Genomic DNA, 26,702 nt, shown 5'->3' on the forward strand with positions numbered 1-26,702 from the left:
GCCAGAGTTTAGGCAAAGATGGATAGTACTCCCCTATGTAATTTTCTGCTTTGCATCTATATAGACCCAAGGTTCAGCAAGACACTTGGCACATAGTAGGTACTCTATATACCCACTGAATTAAAAGCATAGAAACTATACAGACATATGTTGGAGATACTGTGGGTTCAGTTCATGACCACTGCAATAAAGTGAGTCAAATGAATTTTCTGGTTTCCCAGGACATTTCTGTTTACACTACACTGTAGTCTATTAAGTATGCAATAGCATTATGTCTAAAAAAACCAATTACACATCTTAATTAAAAAATATTTTCTCACTAAAAAATGCTAACCATCATTTGAACTTTCAGTGAGTCATCAATGATCAGATCACCATAACAAATAATGAAAAAGTATGAAATATTGCGAGAATTGCCAAAATGTGACAGAGACACAAAGTGAACAAGTTGGAAAATGACACCAATAGACTTGCTCAACAATTGCTACAACCCTTCAATTTGTAGAAAAATGCAGTATCTGCAAAGAGCAATAAAGTACAATAAAATGAGGTATGACTACACTACTTTGTGAAGGAAGAAAGGGTCAAGTATAAAAGCCTGAGGATCACCATTCAGGAGTGAATAATCCTGTAAGCAGTACCCACACTTCAACAGCATCCAGTTTCAACAGGGGAAGGAGGTGGACAATAGCTTGTATATAAATAGGAAACACACATGAGAAGGATAATGGTCAAATATCTGGCTCAGAATTATAAAATATTTTAAAATACAGAAGAAAATTTGCCTTCTCCACCCCCTTTTCTTTTTTTTTTAATTTATTTATGATAGGCACACAGTGAGAGAGAGAGAGGCAGAGACACAGGCAGAGGGAGAAGCAGGCTCCATGCACCAGGAGCCTGACATGGGATTCGATCCCGGATCTCCAGGATCGCGCCCTAGGCCAAAGGCAGGCGGTAAACTGCTGCGCCACCCAGGGATCCCTTCCCCACCCCCTTTTAAGCCTATTCTGGGCTCATAACATGCTATGTAAGATTCCAGACAGATACCTGAAGTCGATCTGCCTGGTACTTCCTTCCAGCATAAGCATTTAGGTATTCACAAAGACAGAACAGGAAGCGCTGAATATTAGTCTGCAGGTATTTTGCAGATATCTCCTCCAAGGGAATGAAGATTGGAATTGAATGGTGATGTATCCAAAGTGGCTTCTGTAGGACAAGGTCGATAAAATAGGAATCCAGCAGATTTCCCTCAAAAGCAGTGCTGATGCAGACACAGACCCCTCGGCTGGTCAGTTTCCCACTAAGCCCTGAAGCAAACAAGGCAACACCTCTCAGCAAATGTCAGCAAAGGCAGGATCTTCTTCAGCTGCACATTCCATTCGCTTCAGCATTGCCTCATAAATACAGTACATGTTCAAATGTGTTGAAAGGACATCACAGACTCTTTTCACTTACTCTGGCTCACTTTGAATGTGAGTTATTAAAACCACAGAAGAATGGTGGAAAAAAAAACATCCTAATATCAAATTATGGGAAAACATTTTGAAATTTTCATTTTACTTCTTTTTCTGAGTGTCAATGTTCAGTTTCTTCTACAATCTATGCATAGACAATGGGCAGGATAGATCCCCCATTTTCATGGGGAAACAGAGACTTAATGGGTTCAAACTATTTGACCAGTGGCATTAAGCCAGCCAGCAGCAAAGGCAGTTCTTTTTTTTTTTTTTAAGATTTTATTTATTTATTCATGAGAGACAGAGAGAGAAGCAGAGACACAGGCAGAGGGAGAAGCAGGCTCCATGCAGGGAGCCTGATGTGGGACTTGATCCCGGGACCCCAGGATCATGCCCTGGGCTGAAAGCAGGCACTAAACCGCTGAGCTACCCAGGGATCCCCAAGCAAAGGCAGTTCTAGTACAAGTTCTGACACACGGGATCCCTGGGTGGCGCAGCGGTTTGGCGCCTGCCTTTGGCCCAGGGCGCGATCCTGGAGACCCGGGATCGAATCCCACATCAGGCTCCCGGTGCATGGAGCCTGCTTCTCCCTCTGCCTATGTCTCTGCCTCTCTCTCTCTGTGTGACTATCATAAATAAATAAAAAATTAAAAAAAAAAAAAAAACAAGTTCTGACACACACACTGAATAGCTAAAATGAATAATCTAAGCCAGCCCCCAACCAGCCTTCGCAAAAAGAGGCCAATTTTGTAGGTCAAGATGCCTACAAATAGTATGCCAGCTTGGTGTATGTTGAGGAAGGCAAAATCTAAGCTCATGAAATAAGTCCAAGACTAATGATACATATAGCAAACCAACTCACTCGAAGCAAGAGACTCAGACTGGAATAGGTCAGAAAATAAATTATACCTGTAAAACGATATGCCTGCAGAATAGCTTTCACATTTTCCTGTCTTCTTTCCGCAACTTCTTGCTCACTGATTTCCTGTGTTTGATCAGGCTCTTCATTAGCAATAGATGCTCTAACCTGCAAAGTACGCAGCAAACCAAACTGGACAGGGGCACCGCAAGGGGTCCTTGGCCTCACACAAGTAAAAAGAAAACTAAGTGCAGTGTAGTTATTGTATAACAACTCAAGAAATGCTACAATGACCAGTTAGTGCTATGAATTCACAACAGAGGAAGAACCTTGTGGGTCACAGTGCCAGGAATCAGAAGTAGAAACTGTGCTGGCCTGAAGAACAATTACAACTTGGTGGAAATGGAGAGTATTGTGAGAGGAACAAGAAAAGGGTGTGAGCAAAGTCTAGGATAAGTACAGGGTGAACAAAACAATGAAAACAACATACCACAACTTAAGGGATATAGTTAAAGCCACGTGCTATGGACTGAATCTTTGTATCCTTCAAAATTCATACACTGAAACCTAATGCCCAATGTGATGGTATTTGGAGGTAGGGCCTCTGGCTGGTAAGTAGGTCACAATATTGAAGCCCTCATGAATGGGATTAGTACCCATGTAAGGGACCCCAGAAAGCTAGTTTGCCCCTTCGATCATATGAGGCTACATGAGAAGACTTCATGAGGAACCAGGTCCTCACTGGACATTGAACCTGCTAGGCCCATAATTTTGGATTTCCCAACCTCTCGAACTGTGAGACACATGTGTTACTGATAAGCCACCCAGTTTATGGTATTTTTGTTACAACAGCCCACATTGACTAAGACATTATGCTTTGTGGGAAATTTATAACCTCACATACAAAAAAGAGAAAAGACTACAAAAAAAAAAAATCAATTAAGGTTTCATTTCAGGAAGCTAAAAAGCAACTTAAATCCAAAAAGAAGGAAGGGTAGAATGATAAGATGTTAATAAAAATACAACACAAATGTATAATAGAGAAAATCAATAATGCCAAAACTTGGTTCTTTAATAAAATTAATACAAAATTGATAAAACTTAACAAAACTGACCAAGGAAAGAAAAAGAATGAAGAGTGAACACAAATTACTAGCATCAGAATAAAAATGAGACAATACTACTGACCAACTTTAACATGTGAGTTTAGATGAAATGGACAAATTCCCTGAGAAATGCAACTTACTAAAGATGACCCGAGAGGAAATAGGAAATTTATATTCAATCAATTCCTATTAAAATTATATTAATTTATATTTATAATAATATTTATATATTTATAGTAATATATTAACAATATTAATATAAATTAGTCGATTTATATTAATCAAAGAAATTGAGTCATAAATTTAAAACCTTCCCACAGAAGAGTCCCGAAGGGCTTTACCAGGTAATTCTTTATTAAAATTTAAGGAAAAACCACATTTATTTTATAGAAGCTATTCCAGCAAATAGAAAAAAAGGGAAAACACCCCAACTTGCTTTCTGAGACTGGGTTAAACTTGATGCCAAAACCTGACATGGATATTAAAAAAATTTCACAAGATAATCTCATGAATTTAGATGTCAAAGTCCAACTAGCAAATATAATTCAGCATTATATAGAAAGGATTACACATCAAACCAAATTAGGTTTATTCCAAAAATGTAAGCCATCATCACTCAAACACCAATCAATGTGTATCACCATATGATCATCTTAATATATGCAGTAAAAATATTTAAGAAATTCAAGACCTGATCACAAAACTCTAGCGAACAAGATATAGAAGAGCATTTCCTTAATTTGATAAGAGTATCTATACAAAATATAGAGCAAACAGGCTGACTCTAAGACGATTTCTACTCAATATACTGAAGATCTTCTTAGCTAATCGAATAAGGCAAGAAAAACAAGTTACAAGGGTTGGAAGAAGTAAAACTTATTGTTTGCATATGACATGATTCCAAATGTAGAAATCCCAAAAGAATAGAGAGATAAATAGAATTAATGTAGATTTAGCAATGTTATGATATATAAAGTCAATATACAAAAATCAAATATATTTCTACATAAAAATTTAAAAATAAAATTTCTAAAAAATAATACCATTTATCACAGGTCATCAAAATGTGGTTTGTGGGTCAAACCCAACTTGATACTTATTTTTGTAGTAAGGTTTTACTGGAGCACATTCATTAATTTACATATTGTCTATGGCTGTTTCACAAAACACAGAGCTGAGCAGCTCCCATAAATACCAACTGGCTCACAAAGCCTAAAATGTTGATCATCTGGCTTTAGGCAGGAAAAGTTTGCTGATCTCTGCCATATACAGTAATAACAGGAAAAATCAAATACATAAAGATAAATATAATGAAAGATGTTTAAGATCTCTGCACATAAAACTATACATAATACTGAGAGAACCTGAAGAACTAAATAAATGGGAAGATATATCATGTATATTAGCTAGAAGATGCAATACTGAAAATACTTCAATTCCCTCCAAATTAGTGTATACATTCAATGCAATCCCAATCAAAACTATAGGTTTTTGGAAACTGATGGCTGATTCCCAAATTTATGTAAAATTCAAAGGGCCAAGAATACCCAAGATAATTCTGAAGGAGACAACATATATGACAGGTGTCAACATTTAAGAATAAATGAACCTCTGGTACAAGCACAAATAGACCAATGGAACAGAAGTCAGAAACAGACTCACAATGGACCCGAAGATCCATGACAAAACAGTGGGAAAAGAATGGACTTTATTTATTTATTTATTTATTTTTAAGAATGGACTTTAGAAAGTGGTACTGGATGCAATGGATAGCCATATGGAAAAACAAAAAAAGTATGACCTCTATTTCATACCATACACAAAAAAATCAACTCCAGATGGACTATAATTCTGAAAGTAGAAAGTACAATAGAGCTTTTAGAAAATACCACAGAACATCTTTATCATCATAAGTTAGGCAAAGATTTATTAAAAGAAAACAAAAAGCAGTAAGTCAGATTCCTAAATCAAACTTCATTAAAATGAAGACTTTCTTTTCATCACAAGACACCATTAGGGAGTAAAAAAGCAAGCCACAGGCTAAGAGAAGATTCATCATATACTGAAGAATTCATATCCAATATACGTAAAGACTCTACAATTCAGTAAGAGATAGACTATACAATTTTTGCAGAAGCCAAAAAGCATATTTCACAAAAGAAGACTTTCAAGTATCCAATACAGGTACTTTAATAGTGTTAGTTATCGGGCAATTGCAAATTACTCCACCATGAGATACTATGACACTCCCACAGAGGGACAAATTTTTTAAGCCGACAGTATCAAGATGCAAAACAATGGAAATCTTATACACTGATGCTATGAATATAAAACTGGTATAATCACTTCCAGAAACTGTGTGGCAGTATTACTAAAGATAATATACATACCATGTGACCTAGCAAATTCTACAAGGTATACACCCAATAGAAAAGTACATATTTTTACATCAAAAGACAGGAACAGGAATGTTTCACAGCCCCCAAGTGAAACAACCTAATTAGCCTAAATGTCACCAACAATGCAATTAAGTAAATTAATTGTGGACTATTCATAAAATGAAATTACTATATACCAATAAAAAAGAATAACTATATTGCACCAGTTTGGATGAATCTGATAAAACACTCAGCAAAAAAAAAGTCAGACATGAAAGAGTTTATACTTTTTACATTTATATAAAGTTCAGTGATATAGTGTTTTATGAAGCACTTTCTTGGCTGTGCAAGAGTTACTGGAGAACTAGTTATACAGGAAGAGAAACAACTAGCAGACTACTATAATGATCCTGGTATTCAAATCACCTAGTAAATACTTACCACATAATATATGGATAATACTTGAAGTACAAAGACAATCTATAGGAAAATTTGACAGGTCTTGCTGACTGACCCTGGGCTAGAGAGAAAACTAAAAAGAGGGAAGAATCAAAGTTCACTACATGGTATCAAGCATGGGTAAGGGAAAGATGGCACTAATGACAAAAGTGCCAATGACTCAAGTCAGGCTGAGAGTAAAGTAACACTCATGTCTCTGAGTGCAGGCTAAAAGACTATTACAAAGAACTTGCCAGGCCCAACAGCAGCGTCTGAAAATTATTGCTTGATATTGGTATTCGCTGATTCAACAGGATGGATCATTTGAGAGGTCAAGGGCTGAAATCAATCTAGTAAGAACACAAGTGAAATTCATTATCCAAATGTACTAATTCCCAGATGATCCTTGTTCTTTACACTCCAGGAAAACCTACAATGTCACCTCTGCACTCACTCTGGCTTGACGTCGCTTCACTTTACTTCTCAGCTCATCTCGTAGACATCTCAGTTTATGAATCTTGGTCCTGAGAGCATGTTCGACTGCCTGTGCTCTCTGTGGATCTTCTAAGTTTTTATGAGATCTGTTCACTTGAATCTCTAATCTTTCCAAGTGAGCTAAAACACCTGAGAAAAGTAAAAAGACAATTTCACAAGAAGCTGGGGATTTCTAACTCTGGCAACAGGAAGCATTTCAGTGGGGAACACAGGGTGGCTCTTTTTTCAGAACCTAGCCCACTAAAATGTTAGACATTAGCCACAATTTATAAAACCAGAGGAGCTGACAACAGAAATCAATGATAAGCAACCTCTTAGGCTCAGCACTAATGTACAAGTAGTCTCTGACCAGGACAATGCCTAAAGAGAGCATTTTCTGAATAAAACTCATCTCAGTTACCCATGATAATAAGGACTTAGGAGAAAACAGGGTCACCAGATTCAGGGTCTCTCAGAAACTTTTAAAATATAGAATTAGGGGTGCCTGAGTAGTTCAGTTGCTTAGGTGTCTGCCTTCTGCTTGGGTCATGATCCCAGGGTCCTAGGATCAAGCCCTGTGTCTGGCTCCGTGCTGATCCTTCTCCTTCTCCCTCTGCCTGCTGCTCCCCCTGCTTGTGCTTTGTCAAATAAATGAATAAAATCTTAAAAACATTTTTAAAATAAAATGCAGAATTATTTTTTAAATTGGCTTTTATGCATGTATTCCCAAAGTGCTAATGCATATCTCTTTGGATTTAGACATTCAGAGAGACTTAAACTAAATACTCTGAAGCTCTGCAAAGTATTATTCAGGGAAGTCAGAGTGGCTCAGTGGTTGAGCATCTGCCTTTGGCTCAGGGTGTGATCCCGGGGTCCTGGGATCGAATACTGCATCAGGCTCCCCATAGGGAGCCTGCTTCTCCCTCTGCCTGTGTCTCTATCTCTCTGTGTCTCTCATGAATAAATAAAATCTTAAAAAAAGTATTATTCACAAAGGACTATAAAGATACACACTAAAGGGAACTGCCTATCAGTATTACTGGGTATTAGAAAAGGAAAACAAGTTCATGGTTGGACAGAAATTGAGGCAAATCCTAGTTCCCAAGAGATTAAGGACCAATTTAGGAAAGGTCAGTTTCATAATGCCAATCCAGTCTAACAAAGCGTTTGCTGAACATTTCCTACACGTTAAGACACTTGTGCTAGATGCTTTACTTGCAAACCATGTAAAGAATTAAAGCATGGGGCAGCCTGGGTGGCTCAGCAGTTTAAGCGCCTGCCTTCCGCCCAGGGCATGATCCTGGAGTCCCGAATGGAGTTCCACCTCAGACTCCCTGCATGGAGCCTGCTCCTCCCTCTGCCTGTGTCTAAATAAAATCTTAAAAAAAAAAAAAAAAAGAATTAAAGCATGAAGAGAATACTCATTTAATCTCCACAACCACCATCGTTAAGGCTATTATTTGCCTCCATTTTCCAGATGAAGAAATTGAGGCAGAGAAAAGCAAAACAACTTGCCCAAGGCCAGGAAATTTCTTTTTTCTTAAAGATTTGATTTATTCATTCATGAGAGACAGAGACAGGCAAAGACACAGGCAGAGGGTGAAACAGGCTCCCCGGCAGGACTCGATCCCAGGACCCCAGGGGATCAGGCCCTGAGCTGAAGGCAGGTGCTCAACCACTGAGCCAGCCAGGTGCCTCAAAGCCAGGAAATTTCTTTTTCTTTCTTTCTTTCCTTTTTTTTTTTTTTTTAAGATTTTTTATTTATTTACGACAGACACACACACACACACACAGAGGCAGAGACAGAGGGAGAAGCAGGCTCCATGCAGGGAGCCCGACGTGGAACTCGATCCCCGGTCTCCAGAATCACGCCCCGGCCCCAAAGCGGCGCTAAACCGCTGGGCCACCGGGGCTGCCCCAAAGCCAGGAAATTTCTAATTGCAGAGCTAGGACTCCAATCTAGGTCTAACCAACACCAAAAGTCACTGCCTGGCACCGACCCTTTCACAGGTGTAATGCGTAAGGGACCCCCAAAAAATCCTGAGGGATCCCTAGGTGGCGCAGCGGTTTAGCGCCTGCCTTTGGCCCAGGGCGTGATCCTGGAGACCCGGGATCGAATCCCACGTCGGGCTCCCGGTGCATGGAGCCTGCTTCTCCCTCTGCCTGTGTCTCTGCCTCTCTCTCTCTCACTGTGTGCCTATCATAAATTAAAAAAAAAAAAAAAAAAAAATCCTGAAAAGAGAGCTCACTGGCTAACCTGTAGCTCTGAATATAAACACTGAGCATGTCATGAACACACCCTATCGGTGTAAAAACGGGCTGGAACCTACAAATATTCGAAGAATTTTCCTATGCGATGAATGATCTTAGCTGCCTGTCCCTCTGAGTCTTCAATGTTTTTTGCTCCTTTCACCAAAATGTTCCCAAACAGGCCAGGTCATACATCCTTCACTGGAGGAAGGGGCTCTTTTGACCTAGGGGTCATCTCGGCAGCAGTAGTAAGGGGGAAAGGCGACCCGGGGAATACCTCCTTTGGACTTGCCGTCATTCGCCCACTCCATCTCCTTAGATTTCCACAGGCCCTCCTATGAAGTTGTGCAGGCAAGCGGTAAGAGGGACCCAGATATCCTTGCTGGTAAAAGACAAAAAAAGAAAGTCACACCTATTCACGGGAAGCCGCGCACAAGTCAGGCACGCACCGTCGGCCCCGGGACAGTCCGAGTGTCACCCTAAGAACCAGCGCCCCCCCCCGCCCCGCCCCTCCCGTTCCCGGTCCCCGCCGGCGGTGTCCCCGTCTACCTGCCCTGCGCGCGCCCCACAACACGGCTTTCTAAGAGGCCGACAGCCTTCCACCCTGGTCACGGTCCTGTCCGTCACTGGGTCTTCCGTCTCCTTTCCTCCGCGCTTCTCGCTCACGCACCACAGGGATGAGAATTCCCGCCCTTCACGCCTTCAAAAATCAAACCAGTCGGACCCAGCGTGCTTTGCGTCCCCACCGTACAAAAACATGGCGGCGCTCGGGGCCCCTCCCTCATCCCGGCATGCACCGGGGAGTAGGTCCGGCCTTTCTGTGGGCCCGGAAGATGGCGGCCTCCGGCGCAGAGCCGCAGATCCTAGTCCAATACTTGGTGTTACGAAAGGATCTATCGCAAGCTCCATTCTCCTGGCCAGCGGGCGCACTAGTAGCGCAGGCCTGTCACGCAGCCACTGCGGCCTTGCATCTTCATCGCGACCACCCCCACACGGCCGCTTACCTCCAGGACCTGGGGCGCATGCGCAAGGTGGTCCTCGAGGTGAGGCACCCGGCGGAGGGGGAGGGGTGCCGAGGCCGTCGAGACCGGAAGTGGGTGTGGCCTTGAGGCGAGGCGTAACCTCGCTGAGTGGGTGCGGCTTTAGTGGGGAGGAGTTCTTTACCTCTAAGTTTCGGAAAGGGGTTCAGGGGCTTGCGCCCTCCCTCCGTGGCTGGACCGGGCCTGACTGTGAAGTGTGGACGTCGGGCGGGTTATTGATGCTTCCGGCACCCCTCCGCTCTAGGGGAGCGTCCCTCCTGGGAGAGGCCTGGGAGGGTGGAGGCAGGTGGAACGAGGCCCCGCCCTTGTACCTGTGCCCTGGGCCGGCCTTCTATCCCTGCGGCCCGAGCTACCGGCCGCTCCCTCCCCCGAGAAACCCTGCAGAAGGGACCAGGACACGGGGTTCCTTATGGCCAGCGAAGTCCAAATGAAGCATTGCCAGGGTATGACGCCTCATTATTTGAAAGTAAATGTGTAGCTCCTATAACTTGACCTTAGCATCATAAATACCAGACACCACCGGTGTTTTGCAGATGGCCAGACAGATCTTAACCCTTAACCTTTCTCCGTGTGTCAATTCTGCTGCTGGAAACGTATTTTAGGAAGATAATTCAGATGCACCAAAGAGCATTCATTGTATAGTCCAAGAATATTCACAGGAGCACTTCATAATAGTAAAAACATGTGGAAATTACCAAATTTCCAACACTAGCGATTGGTTCATTTTATGCTCATAAAATGTGCTATTATAAGGCTCGCATAAATCATGGTTTTGGAGCATATTTAGTTGGCATGGAAGAGTGCTCATTACTGAGCTGAACTGTATTCTATACAAAAATGATACAAATTTGGGGAGGGAAAACTAAGGAAATACATCCAAATATTAAGCAGGTGGTGGGACTTTGGTTATTTTCTAATGCTTCTCTATTCTTTTTAGTTTTCTACATTAAGCACATATTTTACTTTATAAGATTTATTTTAAACAAACTAGGACCCTTGGGTGGGGTGATCCCTTTATGGGTAGCCGGCAAGAGCAGATGATCTTTCAAGAGAAAAACTGTTGGGTAGTAAAATATCAGGCAATAACCTGTGGGAAAATATCTCAAGAATCTGAGCAGATGGAAAAGAAGCAGATAGCTTTTTATTTAGACTCTTTTTATAGGAAGAGAGCCTCAATAAATCATCTGGTTCAGACATCCCTCCTCCCTTACATTCAGGCAGATAATATATTTACCCCTTTTCTCAGAGAGATCTAAAGCCCACAGAGATTAGGTGACCTCCTCTAAGTCAAAGACATCTGGCGATTCCTAGTTGTTAGCCGTAACTCAGGAAAGGGACCAAGGAGTCACCAGGGATTAAATTAAGGTGATGCTGTAGCTGTAAAGACCAGTAAAATAGAAGAACATGCCAAGGCTAACTCCATTTATTGGGTGCTTACCATGTGCCAGACACTAGTCTGAGCCTAATTCCATTGAATCGTCACTACTACTAGGAAGCATTATCATCCCTGTTCTATGAAGGGGAAAGAAAGGCCCAGCTTAGTCATGTAACTCATCAAAATCACACAGTCACTGGGGCACCTGGATGGCCCTGTAGGTTAGGCATGTGACTCTTGATCTCAGCTCAGGTCTTGATCTCAGAGTCCTGAGTTTGGGCCCCCAGTTGAGCTCCACACTGAGTGTGGAGCTTACTTTATTTTTATTTTTTTTAAAGATTTTATTTATTCACAAGAGACACACACAGAGAAGCAGAGACACAGGCAGAGGGAGAAGCAGGCTCCATGCAGGGAGCCTGATGTGGGACTCGATCCTGGGTCTCTAGGATCACGCCCTGGGCCCAAAGCAGGCTCTAAACTGGGTGGCAGGCCACCCAGGGATCCCCTAAAGCTTACTTTAAAAATAAAAACCGCACAGTCACTAAGGGACAGAGCAAAAGTTTGGACTCACTCTAACTCACTGTCCTGTGCTGCTGTCTGATGCTGAAGAAGGAGGCAGAAGTCCATGGGTTTGCCTCTAGCATGGCTGTGTCCAGAAGACTCTAGATATAGAGTGACAGTCTTGGCCTCCTCTAATTTGATAGGACAAACCTCCAGTTATCGGAGTGGCTTCTGCCTTACTAGGCAAAAAAAAAAAAAAGGCCACATAACACAAATTATTTTCTGAGTGCTAGCTCTAACACTTACTGTTAATAGGAGTCAGTGTGGTGATGAGGATGATGAGAAACAATTGGAGAAAGATGTGGGAGGAATGGTTTGCCCTCTGAGCCAAGAAATAGGAACTATCCCAGCAAAAGGAAAACCCTTCAGGTTTGGGTGGGGTTGGGTGGGAAGGGAGAATGGAGATGGAGGTAACATGCTGTTAGTGTCATATCCTTCTCAGCTCTTAAAGTCAGAGCTGGCTGAAGGATTAGGGATAGCTGTATGGGAACCACCATAAGAGAAGTAGAAAATACAGAGCATAATTACGGACAACACATACAGCATCCCAAGAGAGAAGAGAAAAATCTTTCCACTTTAGAAACAGGCATATTACGCCTCTCCCTGTCCTGCCCCCAGGCTGCTTATCTAAGGGCCTACAGAGAGAACATGGCAGAAGGGGCAGTGAGCTGTTGCTTCTGGAGATGTGCTTTAGGCTCCTTTGTTGAGAGAACTGTTCTACTTTCAGTCAATTTCAGTCAAGAGGAACCCCTTCCATGCTTGTTTTTTCGTTCTTCTTTTTTTTTGGACTTCATTTATTTATTCATGAGAGACACAGAGAGAGAGGCAGAGACATAGGCATAGGGAGAAGCAGGCTCTCTGCAGGGAGCCCAATGTGGGACTCGATCCCAGATCCCTGGATCACGCCCTGAGCCTAAAGCAGATACTCAACCACTGAGCCATGCAGGCATCCCCATGCTTGTTTTTTCATTGCCTTCTGATACTTCCTAAGTAGGCCATTTGGTCGGTGTTCTTTGCTCTGCCACTGGTAGGCTGCAGATGAGAGCACCCTGAAGGAGCTGGCTGAGACCCTGCAACAGAAGAACATTGACCACATGCTGTGGCTGGAGCAGCCTGAGAACATCGCCACTTGCATTGCGCTCCGTCCTTACCCCAAGGAAGAAGTGAACCAGTATTTGAAGAAGTACCGATTGTTCAAATGACTAATGTTATCAGTTGCCTTGATGTATTTGAGTATCGACTGGATCCAGAAACTGCATGCCATCCATCCCTAAGCATCATCTTTCAATGGCAACTCGCTCCTCCCTTGAGGTTATTAATGTTTCTTGAGGGTCAAACACATGTTCATATTAAAGTTGTCACTAATAAGACTCCTCTTATTTTTAGTTATTAATTAGTTCAGGTGGGGAAAGTAGGTGAGCCACAATATTGTCTTTAGGTCATTGTTCAAATGGAAGATTTGGTTAGACTCCTACCCAGGGGCCAAAGAAACAAACACCCTTCCTTCTCTATTAGGAATAAGGGTTCTTCCAGGCACCCAAGTTTAAAACTTTGCCTTTGAATTCTTTATTTCTTGTTCACATCCTGATATATTCATTGAATCTAGGACAATATCAACTCTAAGATACGCCATTATTTTATAGGAAATGGTTATTAGGAAAGAAGAGATGCTACCAGTTAAGACATGCAATTAACCATGAGATGCATTTCAGTTTCAAAGATGTTAAGGTTTTGGGGATCCCTGGGTGGCGCAGCGGTTTGGTGCCTGCCTTTGGCCCAGGGCGCGATCCTGGAGACCCGGGATTGAATCCCATGTCGGGCTCCCGGTGCATGGAGCCTGCTTCTCCCTCTGCCTATGTCTCTGCCTCTCTCTCTCTCTCTCTCTGTGTGTGTGACTATCATAAATAAATAAAAATTAAAAAAAAATGTTAAGGTTTCAAAGATGTTAAGGCCTTGAACAGAAAGAAAGAGAAACTTTGATGAGACTGGAGGACTGGTGTATACATATGCATGCATGTGTATACACACACACATATTTGATTTGTCAAGTACCATCTCTATTGTCTTCAGTGCTACCACACTGCATCAGTCTCTCACTTTGCTCATCTGAATGTCCCACTGGTCTCCTCACCTCTCGTGTAGCCTGGCTACAGTCCGGTGGATGTTCTCCCACTAGGTTTACTTAGGAACATTGAGCACCCTCTTCAGGGTAGACTCCTACTTGCCCACAGAATAAAGGCAGAACTCTTCAGCTTAGCCTCAGACCGTCCATTTTATATTTCTTACCTAGCTTTTTTTTTTTTTTTAAGATTTTATTTGAGAGTGAGAGAGCACAAGTGGGAGGAGGGGCAAAGGGAGAAGCAGGGGGCTCCTGCTCCATCCCAGGACCCCAAGATCATGACCTGAGCCAAAGGCAGACACTTAACCAACTGAGGCACCCTGCCACCTGTCCTACCCAGCTTTTTAAGTTTATCTTCTATTCTTTCCTTATCCAAACTTACTTTTCCACAAAGGCACTCCAGTTGCTGCCTGCCAGTCCCTGACCTGGAAGTCAAGCACTAGTACTCTTCCCTCCCCGTTCCCACCTCTGGACTTTAAACTATTTCTGGCTCAAATTTGATCACCTTCACAATGTCTCACCCAGCCCAAAATGCAGTTCCCTTCTCTGAACATCTAGAACACTCCGTACAGTGTTTTACGTATTTCTAGACACATTTGGAAATGTCTACAGAAACTGCTTGGACCCCTGCAAGGCAAAAGTTATAAAGGGTAATTTGCTCAGCAGATATTTATTGCAAGCCTACCGTGGCAGGATGTATGAGGAGCTGAGGATATAAGGATGAAAAGAGTTTTTGCCTTCAGGTAGCTAAGATCTAATGAGAAGACAGATACATAGATAATCCATACAGAGAGAATTGCACAAGGTAATGTGAATTGACTTTCCCCCTATCCTTTAGATACTAAAACAACTAAGATACTAGATACAAAAATTTTCCATTACAAGAGGTGGTCATTTGAAACTAGGAGAGTGGATAGAGGAATTGGTAGAGTACAGAGGGCAGAACCATTTCTAAGAAGCCAAGTGAATAGAATTTCAAGGTGGAAGAGAACAATCAAATGCAGCATAGAATTTCAGTATATAAGTACTGAAAACACTTAGCAATTGGAAACATAAAGGTGAATTTGCTGAGAGCAGTTGAAGTAGCATATGAGGGTGGGCATCTAACAGTCATCTACTGAGACAGGAATAGGAGAGGAGCTAAGAGGTGGGGACTGTTTTTTCAAGAAGCTTGGATGGGAGGAGGTAATGGTTGAATGGAGGCAGGAGAGGTAAATGCTGGGTCCCATAAGAGGAATTTCCTTAGATGTCCAAGCAAGTTTATGGGTGAGGAGAGGGAGGGTTGGGAGAAGAGAGTTCCAAGTTACTAATGAAGTCCAGAAAAGGTGGGAAGAGGCAGGGTTAAGGAGATAGAAAAGGACTGGCCTTGAACAGAAAGAAAGAGAAAACTTTCATGAGACTGGAGGAAAGAAGTAGGGACACACATACATATCCATGAGTTTATAGGCTGGAGAGGGGAGAAAGTTGAAGTTGACTGTCCTTGTTGACTTAATTTTCTTCTGTCAAGTAGGAAGTATATAGCCTTTCATAATACTGAACAAACTTACTAAGCATCATATTATATGGGCTAGCATAGTGGTTAGGATTTCATACTCTGGTGTCAAATGGCCTGAGTCCAAATCCTGGCTCTCATACATTCAAACTGTGTGAATTCAGACAAGTCATTCAACTTCCCTGAGCCCCAGTTCCTTCGTCTGTATAATAGGGATTTACAGGAGTGTTATGTGGATTAAATATGTCTCAGTATGTACAGGTCCCTGAGAACAGTGCCTGGGCACTTGGTGCTAGAACCTAAGCATAAAAAGTTATTAGAAGACACAGCCCTCAAGGAGCTTTCCATCAAGTGAGCCCGTTGTCTAATTCCCTTCCTGCTTGAGAGTGATGCCATCCAAGTACCATGAAGCACTCCCTGCTATTAGGAAAATATTTCTAAATGACATCGCATCTTAAAAAACAGCTCTAAGACATGGTGATAAAGCTCAGAGAGAGATGAGTCTATACAGCTGAGAGAGAATAGCTCAGGCAAATCCCTAAAGCTGAGATCCGAGGACAAATATTGTAAACTTCTACCCAAGAGGGGAAAGGACAGGTATTCATGTGTTGATACTATGTGAATGCAAACTAGTAGCAGGGAAGTAGCAGATTGTATTTGTATCAGCTCAGACCATTGCCATTTGAACTAGATCAGTGGTTTTTGACATGTGGTCCCTAGGTCAGCATCACTTGGGTACTTGTTAGAAATGCAAATTCTCAGGCCCTACCCCAGACCTACTGAATTGGAAACTCTGGTGCTGTCTAGAAGCAGCCTGGTCCCAGGAAGCAGTAGGCTTAAAAGATGAAGAATAAATTATGTGATTTAGGACCAACACATTGTGGTAGTGTATAATGTGCCTACGGGAAGGAACAAGATGGAGAGCAAGAATCTGGCACGAAGTGTAGTATATCTAGCCTTGTGTACCAAGTTTACCAAAAAAATGATATATTCTCCAATAGAGCAAAGATTCTGCTGCAAGCCCCAGAATAGGTGATATATCCTTGAAAAGAATCTCCTATACTTTGGTAAGTTTCTTACATGTAAAAAATGTGTTGTAATTAATTAAAGGACTACCCTATGTGCTCATCAATTCTGACAATTTTACAATGCAGGCTACCTTGTGTCAAGTTTACAGATTCAAAAAGGCTTTGACTTGTCTGAGATCAAAGTCAGTGGCAGAACTGGAATTGAAAACCAGGTCTTTTATCAGTCTGGATTTCTCGTAACCTCTCCTAGTTAGCTACTAATTTGGTTTTCAGACATCTAGGTACTAGAAAGTAGTTTGAAAAGGGGTCATGAGTAGTTCAAGTGCTGGGAAGCTGTATCTTCCATTTTAAATTGGTTAATTGACATTCTGGATTGTAAATCAGCCTCCTGTGACTGTGAGTTGTGTGACTCAATACCCTAGAGTCCAATTATCACTGGATGAGCTGACAAAATTGGGTTTCTGAACTGGTAGCGCTGAGAATCGGTGCCTAGGTCACTGCCTCTCATGGGGCCAGCAGAATACAGAGGGCTCCCCTGGAGGGGTATTTAAAATCACGTTTTATTGTCACTTAATCAACATACATCTTCCCCCACAGATTCTGAGATGCCATCCTAGAAGTGTGCACTGCTTCCTGGTCGAGAATCTTGGCAATAGCGAACCACTGTTACTGACGGGTGGTGTTAGTGTGGAAATGTGGCTGAGAACCATGGCCCTCTGCTACGACTGCCACACCAGTTTTAGCTGCTCTCTGATGTTAAGCTTAACACAACGCTGACTCCTTCTCTACTTTAAAATCCAAGTTTGGTAGGTCTTGAATCCTGGCCTATGGCTTGTAGCTGTGGGGGTTCTGCAAGGGCCAAATAGGTGGCACCCAAGTTCTAAACATACATTCTTGATAAATATGATAAAAATCAGATGGAGAAACAAAATATTTTTTATTACCAATGGTTAGAAGATACAGCTTTAGATGATCACCTAAATGGGCTTGATAACTTCCTGTCCTAAGGAAAGTGAATGGAGGAGATACCACCAAAGTTGCAAAGTACAAGTAGAACAAATCCCTCATGTTCAATCTGTTTTAAACTTCGAGAGATTAGTTTCCAGCCAACTGAGAAATGTGGACCAAAGGCAATCATCCACCAAGTAGGTTATTCATTCAGCCTGCATGAGGAAGAATAAGGGGGTGGAGCTACCAGGAATACTAGGTTCCTTGGTTTACTCTATAGAAGCAGAAGTGGCGGTAAAGTATTCTGCTTTCTCCCCAGTGTCATATGTAAGGAGTTCTGAAGTGCCAATGATCCAAAAGGAAGATTGATCTGGCAACAGGTACAAGATGTATTTTCCGTGAGTGGGGAGGAACCTTGGGGCATCAGTAGGGAGGCTCCTCAAGATAATCAAGGCACAACTGTGATGATGTGGCTGCAAAATGAAAATGGAACCATAAGAAATATGATCTTACTTCCTTATGGTACAAATGACAAGAGCAAGGCAGGTGACAACCTTAGAAGGCCTGAGATTCAGGCCGAGCTTTGCTACTTAATGGCTCTGCAATTTTGCCTCCCCTGTGAATAATTCCTAACAGAAATTATTTAAATAATCAACTCAAATTTAAGGATCTATTTAAAGAATACCTCGTAAGTATATGCTATGTAACTATCATCCCATAGACAATTTCATCTCTTTCAATGCAATCATTATGCTTACTTCTTTTTTTCATCTTACTGCATTATGGAGATGTCTAAACAGGTCCTTGCACTGGTGGGTACCTGTAATACAAGGGAAGCAGTGTTAACAATTATCCTTGACTTGCTGTTGATTGTATTGGAAATTTTTTAGAACTTCACTATTTGGTATATTATTTGTTAAGAGTTTCAGCAAATACTCTGTATCAGATTAAGGAAGATCCCTTCTGCCACTGGTTTGCTAATTTAAAAAAAAATTCATTTATGGGTTTTAAAAAAAATCAAATACCTTTTCTGCATCTGCTGAGATAATCATATGGTTTTTCTCTTTTGTTACTGTGGCAAATTACATTGCAAGACTTCAAATATTGAACCATCTTGTTCCTGGGATAAACCCTATTTTGGCAGGATTATTTAACATGAGAAAAATGGCCTAGTTAAGAGACCTGGGTTCCAGGGCTGCCTGGGTCACTCAGCCAGTTAAGCATTTGTCTTCAGCTCAGTTCATGATCCCGATAGTCCTGGGATTGAGACCCATATCATCATCGGGCTCCCTGCTCTGTGGAGAGTCTACTTCTCCCTCTGCCCCTGCCCCTCCCGCTGCCCTCCCCCCCTTGTGTGTATGCAAGTACACATTCTAATAAATAAATAAAATATTTGGAAAAAAAAAAAGAGACCTGGGTTCCATTCATCTTTTAGTGCCCTGGCTTTAAAAACCAACTATATGCTAACAACTTCCAAATTTGTATCTGCAGCTCCAAGTAACCCCCTAAATTTCAAATCCATATATATCCAACAGCTAATTTGGTATCTCTGCTTCTAGAATGTCTAACAGGAATATCAAACATTGCGACAGAAAATGGATTAATCCTGCTTCTTTTCCCCATCTCTGTTAATGAAGGTTCCATCCTTCCAGTTTGGCTCGGGTCCAAAACCTTGGAATTACTTTTGATTCTTCTCTCACACTCCACATCTGATAATGCTGTTGTTCCTACTTCCAAAATACATCTGGAATCTAACCACCTGTCACAATTTCCACTGTTCTGATCCTGGTCCAAGTCATCATCTCTAGCTTGGACTATTGCAATCGCCTCCTACAGATCTACTTGCTTCTGTATTTGCTTTCTTTACAACTATTCTCAATACAAAATCCCAAATGATTCTTAAAAAACTCAAGTAAGATCACATCACTCCTCCACTTAAACAGTTCTATTGGCTCCTGTGTTCACTCACCTCCTTTAGGTCCTTCTCTGAAGAGCTTGTTCTGACCTTCCCATTTTAAACTGTAACCACTCCCCTCCAGAAGCATTCTGTCCTTCCTTCCCAACTTAGTTTTCTTCATAGCATTTAGCACCTGACATACTCCATGATTTGCTCATTTGTCAATCAGCCTTCATTAGAATGCAAGCTCCGTGAGAGCAGGGATTTTTCCTTTCCTCATTAATGTAGCCCTAGTGCCTGGAATGTAACTGGCAAACAGTAGGCAAGAAATTATATCTATTGATTGAAAAAACATATTATTATTACTATTTCTTTAAAATATCCATTCTTTAAAATAGCTATTGTGCAATGCTTTAAAAGACAAACTCTTCAGTCTAAAGGTTCCCAAGGCTAACCACAACTTAATTTTGAATTGGAAATTGATAGAGTGACTGAAGTCATCAATTGTAATCCCAATTTATTTGGTTATAAGGATCATATATCAAAGACTGATTTTATTATTATTTTTTTTATCTTTTAAAGACTTAAATTTATTTATTTGAAGAGAGAGCATGAGCTAGAGGTGGGGAGGGACAGAAGGAGAGGGAGAAACAGACTCCCTGCTGAGCAGGGAGCCCAACATGGGGCTCAATCCCAGGGCTATGTGATCATGACCTGAGCTGAAGACAGACACTCAACCGACTGAGCCACCCAGGTGCCCCTCAAAGACTGATTTTAATACCTGGGATTGATTCGTTACACTATTTAATACACACTTGAGTATGTCCTTTAAAAAAAGGCCTTGAAAAAGCTTTCAAGAGAAGGTAGGATGAAATTTTATTTTATTATTTTTTAAGATTTTATTTATTTATTCATGAGAGAGAGACACACACACACACACACACAGAGAGAGAGAGAGAGAGAGAGGCAGAGAGAGAAGCAGGTGGCATGCTGGGCCATCCAGAGATCCCGGAAGGATGAAATTTTGAAGTCTAAGCTTAGATCGGCATGAGTCTTAAAGTATGTTCTAGGGACACCTGGGTGGCTCAGCAGTTGAGCGTCTGCCTTTGGCTCAGAGTGTGATCCCGTGGTCCCAGGATCGAGTCCCACATCAGGCCCCCTGCATGGAGCCTGCTCCTCCCTCTGCCTATGTCTCTGCCTCTCTCTGTGTCTCTCATGAATAAATAAAATCTTTTTTTTTAAAGTAAATAAATAAAGTATGTTCTATGTGGAGCCTTTTCCCCAGCTGATTCTGGTTGAACTTTAAAAGTCTAGCTTACTAAATAATTACCATTTAAAATACAATTGCTAACATCAGCATATTAAAAGGAAAGCTAACTTTAAAAATTAATGACCATTTTATAAAAGTTTGTAAGTTAAAAAAGAGAATGAATGGGAAATATTCAGCCTAAAATTTAGTACAGGCAGGTGTATAATAAATTACTTTAGATTTGAAAACAAAACAGAACTGAGCAGGACTGGCTCTTCAGGTATGAGAAAAGGAATTCCAGGAAGGACATTTGTTCTGTTAGAGAAAGGTCTTCCTGTTCATCGACCTGTTCCATCTGTCTGCTTTTCAAGTGGATGAAGTCACCTGCCTTCCAGAGGCACTGATGTTAAAGGTCAATGTAATAGATATTTCACAAGGAGCCATCTTACTCTTGTCTAATTTGGTGAAATTAATTTTGGTGAGTCACTTCTTAGAATGATTCTTCTACAGTAAGTGAAAGAGGTAGTAGAGCATTCTGTATGCAGATAGTCCCTGATTTATTATGGTTGGATTTACAATGGTTGGACTTAAACATCTGCAACTTTACAATGGTGCAAAAGCAATATGCACTCAGGAGAAATTGCATTTTTAATTTTTAATAGGTTATTTTCTCAGGCTAGTGATATGAAGGTACAACACTCTCTCGTGATGCTGGACAGCAACCCACAGCTCAGTCAGCCATGTGATCATGAGGGTGAACAGTCAATACACTGAATACCTTTCTGTACCCACATAAACCATTCTGTTTTTCACTTTCAGTAAATTATGTGAGATACGCAACACTTTATTGTAGCATGGGCTCTGTGTTAGATGATTGTGACCAACTGTGGGCTAATATAAGTGTTCTGAGCACATGTGAGGTAGTCTAGGCTAAGCTAGGGTGTTTAGCAGATTAGTGTATTAAATGCATTTTTGACTGTTACTTTCAGCTTATGATGGATTTATTGGGACAAAACCCTATCATATGGGAGATCTATACTCATTTTGGGATGGGAAAACTGGAAGGGTTTGTCTCTCCTGATTTGCCTGGAGTCACTGATTGGAGTCAACCAATCAGCTGATTTTTAGTGGGAAGTAATTTCTGAGAAAAGTAAAGGATTTAACAGAGCATACATCATATATAAATACAAAGCTTGAGAGTATGATAAAATTATTACTTTTGAGTAACTTACATGTGCATTAACTTTTTAAAAACATCATCCTTAAGAAGTGGAAATATTAAAGGTTATTGTTAGTGTGTTATTCAAATTCCGCAAATATGTGGGGGCTCACATTTCATGAAAAGAAGAGAATATTCATCAGAATAGAATTATGGATTTATCTTGAACTCTTGGACACTTTGCAACTTTTCATTAGCTCAACAATCCAGGGTAGAAGAGCAACTCAGTGCCTGGTTTGTCCATCAGCTCTTTTACCTAATACAAAATAGTATTGCTTTTGAATCTTTTTCTTCAATTAGCAGGTAAGAGCCTACTATGTGGAAGGCTCTTGGTGGGGGGGGGGGGGTCGGTAGAGCCATGAGCCTCTTCTTTGAAAAGCTTAAAATTAAAAAAAATAAAAATAAAAATAAATAAAAATAAAAAGCTTGTCTTTTGGTGGAGGAGAGAAACAGATGTACATATAACCAAGTGCCAGTGGAGACCCAATCACTGCAGCAAGACAGTACAGAGGAGGTGGCTAACTTAAGTGTGCGGAGCAGGGAGGGCTTCTTGGAAAGGACACCTAAACTGAAGCTTTGAAGGACAAGTAGGGAGGAGAAAGGAGGAGCATTAAAGGCTGAGGAAAAGAAATGAATATGGCAATGTGAGAACAAAGGTATTAAATTCAGGGATGAAGGGCACAGGACAGTGACAGGATTGTTGTTTAGAGAATGTAGAGGGTAATGAAGCTTAAAAGGCAGGTTGATTTCAAATCAACTAGAGACAAAAAATAGTCCCCTAAAAGACTCTGGAGGTTGAGTTCAGAGTCTTCTCTGATAGATTGTGTGAGAGATAAAGGGAAAAGGCATGGAAGTGGTTACTGTAATCATCCAAAGAAAGATAATTAAGTCCTGAATTCAGTCTGTGATTAATGGAGCTAGAAAAGAAGATAGCTAGAAGACATTATAAAGGTAACCATTGGCAATTTGGTGAGATGAGTGGGAGGAGGTTGTTGAAAATGACCACTAACAGGGTGGTGATGCAATTAATCCAGATAAGGGACACAAGGATGTGTTTATGGACAAGTAAGTGATTTGGTGTGTGATTAAGTTTGAGGGGCTGGGCTGGTGGGATCCATGCATATGGTAATGTTCACCAGCTGGAAATTCAGGCCTAGATCTTGTGAGCAATTGAGGCTAGAAGAGTGGACTTAAGATGTCTATCAATGTAAGTGGTACGGAGATCAAAGAAAAAGATGAATTGTTCAGGGAGAGTACAAGGACTTGCTTGAGAACTACCATCCTTACACGAATTTAAAATATGAGAAAAAATATCAGCACTTTAACAAACTCAAAATTAATGCCCAATTTTCAAAATGGAAACCCTTACAGGCTTCTAAGAACACCTGTTAATGCATCAGGATTCCCACAGTTTTTATGTGGCTGTCTAGGTGTCTGTTGTCTAGGTGCTGTTGTCTCTAACAGTTGTATGTGTGGTGGAAGCAATGGCAGGTCTCATCACAAAACCCAAGGGTTGACTTTTGTGTCCAGAACTTCCCAGCCACCTGAATTGATCTTCAAAATACTATGAACCAATTAGAATCTGAAGCTCAAAGTATACATTGTATGTGAAAGTGCTGTACAAACTAAGAAATTATTAGCATAAGAATATCAGCCTAGCATATTGCCTAGCAGAGTAGAAATGAAAGCTATTTCTTAACAGATGCAGAATCTCCATTATTAGGAAGGAAGCAGCTGCAGGCAACTGCCTCTGTACTTCCCACACTGGCTATCACAGTTGTCTGTACAGCAACAGATCATCAGAAATGGAATATATAAACTTTAGTGTCAGGTTTTGTTTTATTCTGCAAAATATAAACCTTATATTTTATATAATGCCCACCTTAATGCCCATTATATTTTATATAATGCCCACCTTAGTCTGGGCATTGGAGTGGGAAGAAAACCTGATGGAATATACATTATTCTTTTGAGGGGTGCCTGGCTGGCTCAGTAGATACAGCCTGTGACTCTTGATTTTGAGGTCATGAGTTCAAGTCCCATGTTGGGTACAGAGATTACTTAAAAAAAAAAACTCACTTTACAAAAGAAAAAAAAATTATTACTGTAATTTGTTACTGTATTTGTTCTTCTGTTCTCAAGCCAATGTCTCAGGTCTGCTAGATACCTGTGGGCATTGGTTGGTTCTGCTGGTTGCATAAACTACCAAAGTTCTGAGACAAGCACAAATGATTAGACCAGAGCTAAACTCCAGCACAGGAAAAAGACTCTTTGCAGAAGGCTCCAGAGCAAGAAAAAAGTGAATGCTTGCCTCTGTGATCTGATCCAAGAAACCAAGTTTCCTAGGAGCAACCGTAGAGCTCTGCCTCACAAAAGTGATCCTTAGTCACTCATTGCAAAGGGAAGGACATTGAAGTTTCATGGAACCCCTTGTTTCCTGTTCAGGTTATGCAGAATAGGATGCTTCTCCCCACACCATGGCGGAACATCTTCCTGACCTGATGCCAAAGCTCATCCCCAGTTAGGTCCCCGAAGGGCAGGCTTTGGATGGCCTCCAGAGAAGGGCCAGTTCCTCTCTTCTCAGCACTTGGGCTCCCACCCCACCCTATCCAGTTTTAAAGGCCTGTTTTTAAGAAGTTATTTCCTAGAAGAAAGCCTTGTGCCTAAGGTCATACAGGCTCTGAAGCAGCCTCCATCATGTAGTCCAGGATGGGGAATCCAGAATTTGGAAACGGACCTGGCTTCAGGTCCCAGTGCCCCTGATGAACTGTTTGTGTTATAATCTTTCAGTTTGTTTTCTCTTGACAACTCTCTCAAAGGACTGCAGGGATTGAATGAGACAATGAACCTAAAAGCACCTTAGAAATTGTTATAGCTCAAATGTGGTTTCCCTGAATGCTCCCTGAGTGCTATGACAGATTACCGTGGCCCATCTGGCAGAGTAAGATAGAAAAGCCTGTGCTTCTGGCTGGATAGGGCTAGTTATGGAAGAGACTTTTGCTACTGGCTGGCACAATTTCCAAGTGGGTCCTGAAGCCTGGTTCATGTTTCTCCTGGAGCCAAAGGCTAATTTGAATTACATTCCAGTTCACCAGCTGACATGATTCTAGTAAGAGGTTTCAGAACTCAGAAACTGGTTAATAATTAAAAAGAAAAAAAAACAAAAACAAAAACAGCTCTCTGAAGTCCCTCTTCCTGTCTCCACACCTTGGCGTTCCTCAGAATTCTCACCCTGCCCTCTGAGTTCCCTCAGAATTCTCACCCTGCCCTCTGAGTTCCCTCCTCTTCATCCTACAAACCACACCTCAAATTCCATTTCTTCTCAAGGAAACCTTCCTTGACTCTCCAGACAAGGTTTCACTCATAAAGCACCTTCTAGCTCTCCTACATACCACTCAGTCCCATTGTGATTAGAACTACGGAAGCCCTCCCCATTGTGAATATAAGTCCCAGGAGGGCAGGGTTCATGTCTCTGGATTCTTCTACATCTTAGCGCCTTGGATACAGACAGTAAAACATGTTGAATGAGGCCACAGCTTTGGGTTTCTTTAATCTTGTTAAGAGCTTTGTGGCAATGAAAATAAAATATATAAAGAAAACTAATTTAGTCCTGGCAGAAAAGGTTCTGGATGGAGGAATGCTTCTTTTGGCAGTTTCCTCCAATAAAAAGAATTTATGGGCTTAATTAAATCATCAAGATCTTTTTCAGAGGTACAGGAATGGCCAAGGATCAAGCTTGCTCTGAATTATTCACTTTTTTCAAGTGGAGCTGCTGTCCTGGGAAGAGTAGTACATGTCAAGGAGGAAATCAGCACTGCTACTTTCGCAAATAGACAACTGTCTTTTCTTTTTCTTTGATTCTCAGGGCCCAGGAGAGTTTATAGGTGTGAAACTATCTTGGAAAAACCATAAAGAAGATGAAGTTCTTCTATATCAACCTCACGTTTCCCTCAATTGTTTCTATTTGTTTTTCTAATGGCCTTCCCATCCTTGCCTTAAATAAATTTAAATCAATGTTCAGACTCATCTCATAGAAGTATCATTTTTACCTTATCCCAACATTGAGAAAAAAAGGTTTTCTTCTCCCGTATGTAAGCAGGACTTGAGAGAGCAGCCACCAAATCTGTGTGTATTTACACATAGGAATGTGTGTGGAATGCCTTTTACAATCACATTTGCTTATTATCCTCCTTACCGTGGCCTACTTAGCCAAGTGTTGGTGGATTTAGGCTGTTTTAAAAACATACAAACAAGAAACAGAGCCTGTGTTTTACAAAATGCAAGGACAAGATGAAGAAGCCTCAAGTAAGAGTCAACGTCTCTGAAATCTGCATACTAATAATAAATGTTAGTATAGAAAAACCAGTGATGGGGGGAAGGAGGGAGGGAGGGAGGGAGAGGGGGAGAGAGAGAGAGAGAGAGAGAGAGAGAGAGAGAGAGAGAGATGGTTATCTTATAGCTAGCTATGAAGGGCTGCCCCGACTCTACCTCCTGGGTCCAGAAACAGCAGGCCCAGCATATTGAATCATCAGGCAAATGGCCAAAACTACGATTTCCTCATGGCCCACTCTCACAACTTAACTTTGACCCTTTCCAATTTTCACCAGTTCCTATCAGGGTGCCTTCGAGGATCTTTGACTCCAGGGATACTTTCTTTTACGATCTTTTAATGACTCATTAGTCACTGGGGCTTTGGCAATTTCTGCAGGAAGCAAGTTTCATTTCTTCCCTGAAAATGAAGAGGCAACCCAGGAGGTTGTTAAACAAATTCTATTCAGTAGCTGGAAAAGTGAATTTCCTGTGGAATGACAGGAA

At 41.4% G+C, this 26,702-nt stretch overlaps 2 protein-coding genes and 1 long non-coding RNA gene across 13 annotated transcripts in view; 2 read left to right on the forward strand and 1 right to left on the reverse strand.

Moving 5' to 3' along the window:
• Window positions 1–25,264, reverse strand: part of CENPO (centromere protein O) — a 34,082-nt gene extending 8,818 nt beyond the window's left edge. The window contains exons 1-6 of one of the 11 annotated variants that reach the window (XM_072770868.1): window positions 25,192–25,264; window positions 18,281–18,342; window positions 9,252–9,341; window positions 6,690–6,859; window positions 2,364–2,481; window positions 1,048–1,307 (exon numbers count right to left, since the gene is read on the reverse strand). In XM_072770868.1, the coding sequence (XP_072626969.1) occupies window positions 1,048–1,307; window positions 2,364–2,481; window positions 6,690–6,859; window positions 9,252–9,270 (567 nt within the window). In that variant the 5' untranslated portion in view covers window positions 9,271–9,341; window positions 18,281–18,342; window positions 25,192–25,264. Of the gene's footprint in view, window positions 1–1,047; window positions 1,308–2,363; window positions 2,482–6,689; window positions 6,860–9,236; window positions 9,342–9,508; window positions 9,660–9,756; window positions 10,089–10,123; window positions 10,145–18,280; window positions 18,343–25,191 lie in introns of those variants that run through there. The other 10 variants (XM_072770861.1, XM_072770864.1, XM_072770865.1 and 7 more) reach the window with 10 other exon arrangements.
• Window positions 9,724–13,305, forward strand: PTRHD1 (peptidyl-tRNA hydrolase domain containing 1). Its single transcript, XM_072770870.1, has 2 exons — window positions 9,724–10,002; window positions 12,967–13,305. The coding sequence occupies exons 1-2, from the start codon at window positions 9,751–9,753 to the stop codon at window positions 13,135–13,137; spliced, it is 423 nt and encodes a 140-aa protein (XP_072626971.1). The 5' UTR covers window positions 9,724–9,750; the 3' UTR covers window positions 13,138–13,305.
• Window positions 22,484–25,913, forward strand: LOC140601639 (uncharacterized). The gene is made up of 2 exons (XR_012004632.1): window positions 22,484–25,598; window positions 25,753–25,913. It is a non-coding gene; the product is annotated as an uncharacterized lncRNA (long non-coding RNA).
• The last annotated feature ends 789 nt before the right edge of the window (window positions 25,914–26,702 follow it).

The sequence above is a fragment of the Canis lupus genome, chromosome 12, assembly GCF_048164855.1.
Source record: "Canis lupus baileyi chromosome 12, mCanLup2.hap1, whole genome shotgun sequence".
NCBI lineage: Eukaryota > Metazoa > Chordata > Mammalia > Carnivora > Canidae > Canis > Canis lupus.

Excerpts from the sequence above, each read along its gene's own strand:
- PTRHD1 (XM_072770870.1), top strand. The coding sequence starts at position 9,751 with ATGCACCGGGGAGTAGGTCCGGCCTTTCTGTGGGCCCGGAAGATGGCG. Across the intron at positions 10,003-12,966 it reads TGCGCAAGGTGGTCCTCGAG|GCTGCAGATGAGAGCACCCT; the intron begins GTGAGGCACCCG and ends TGCCACTGGTAG.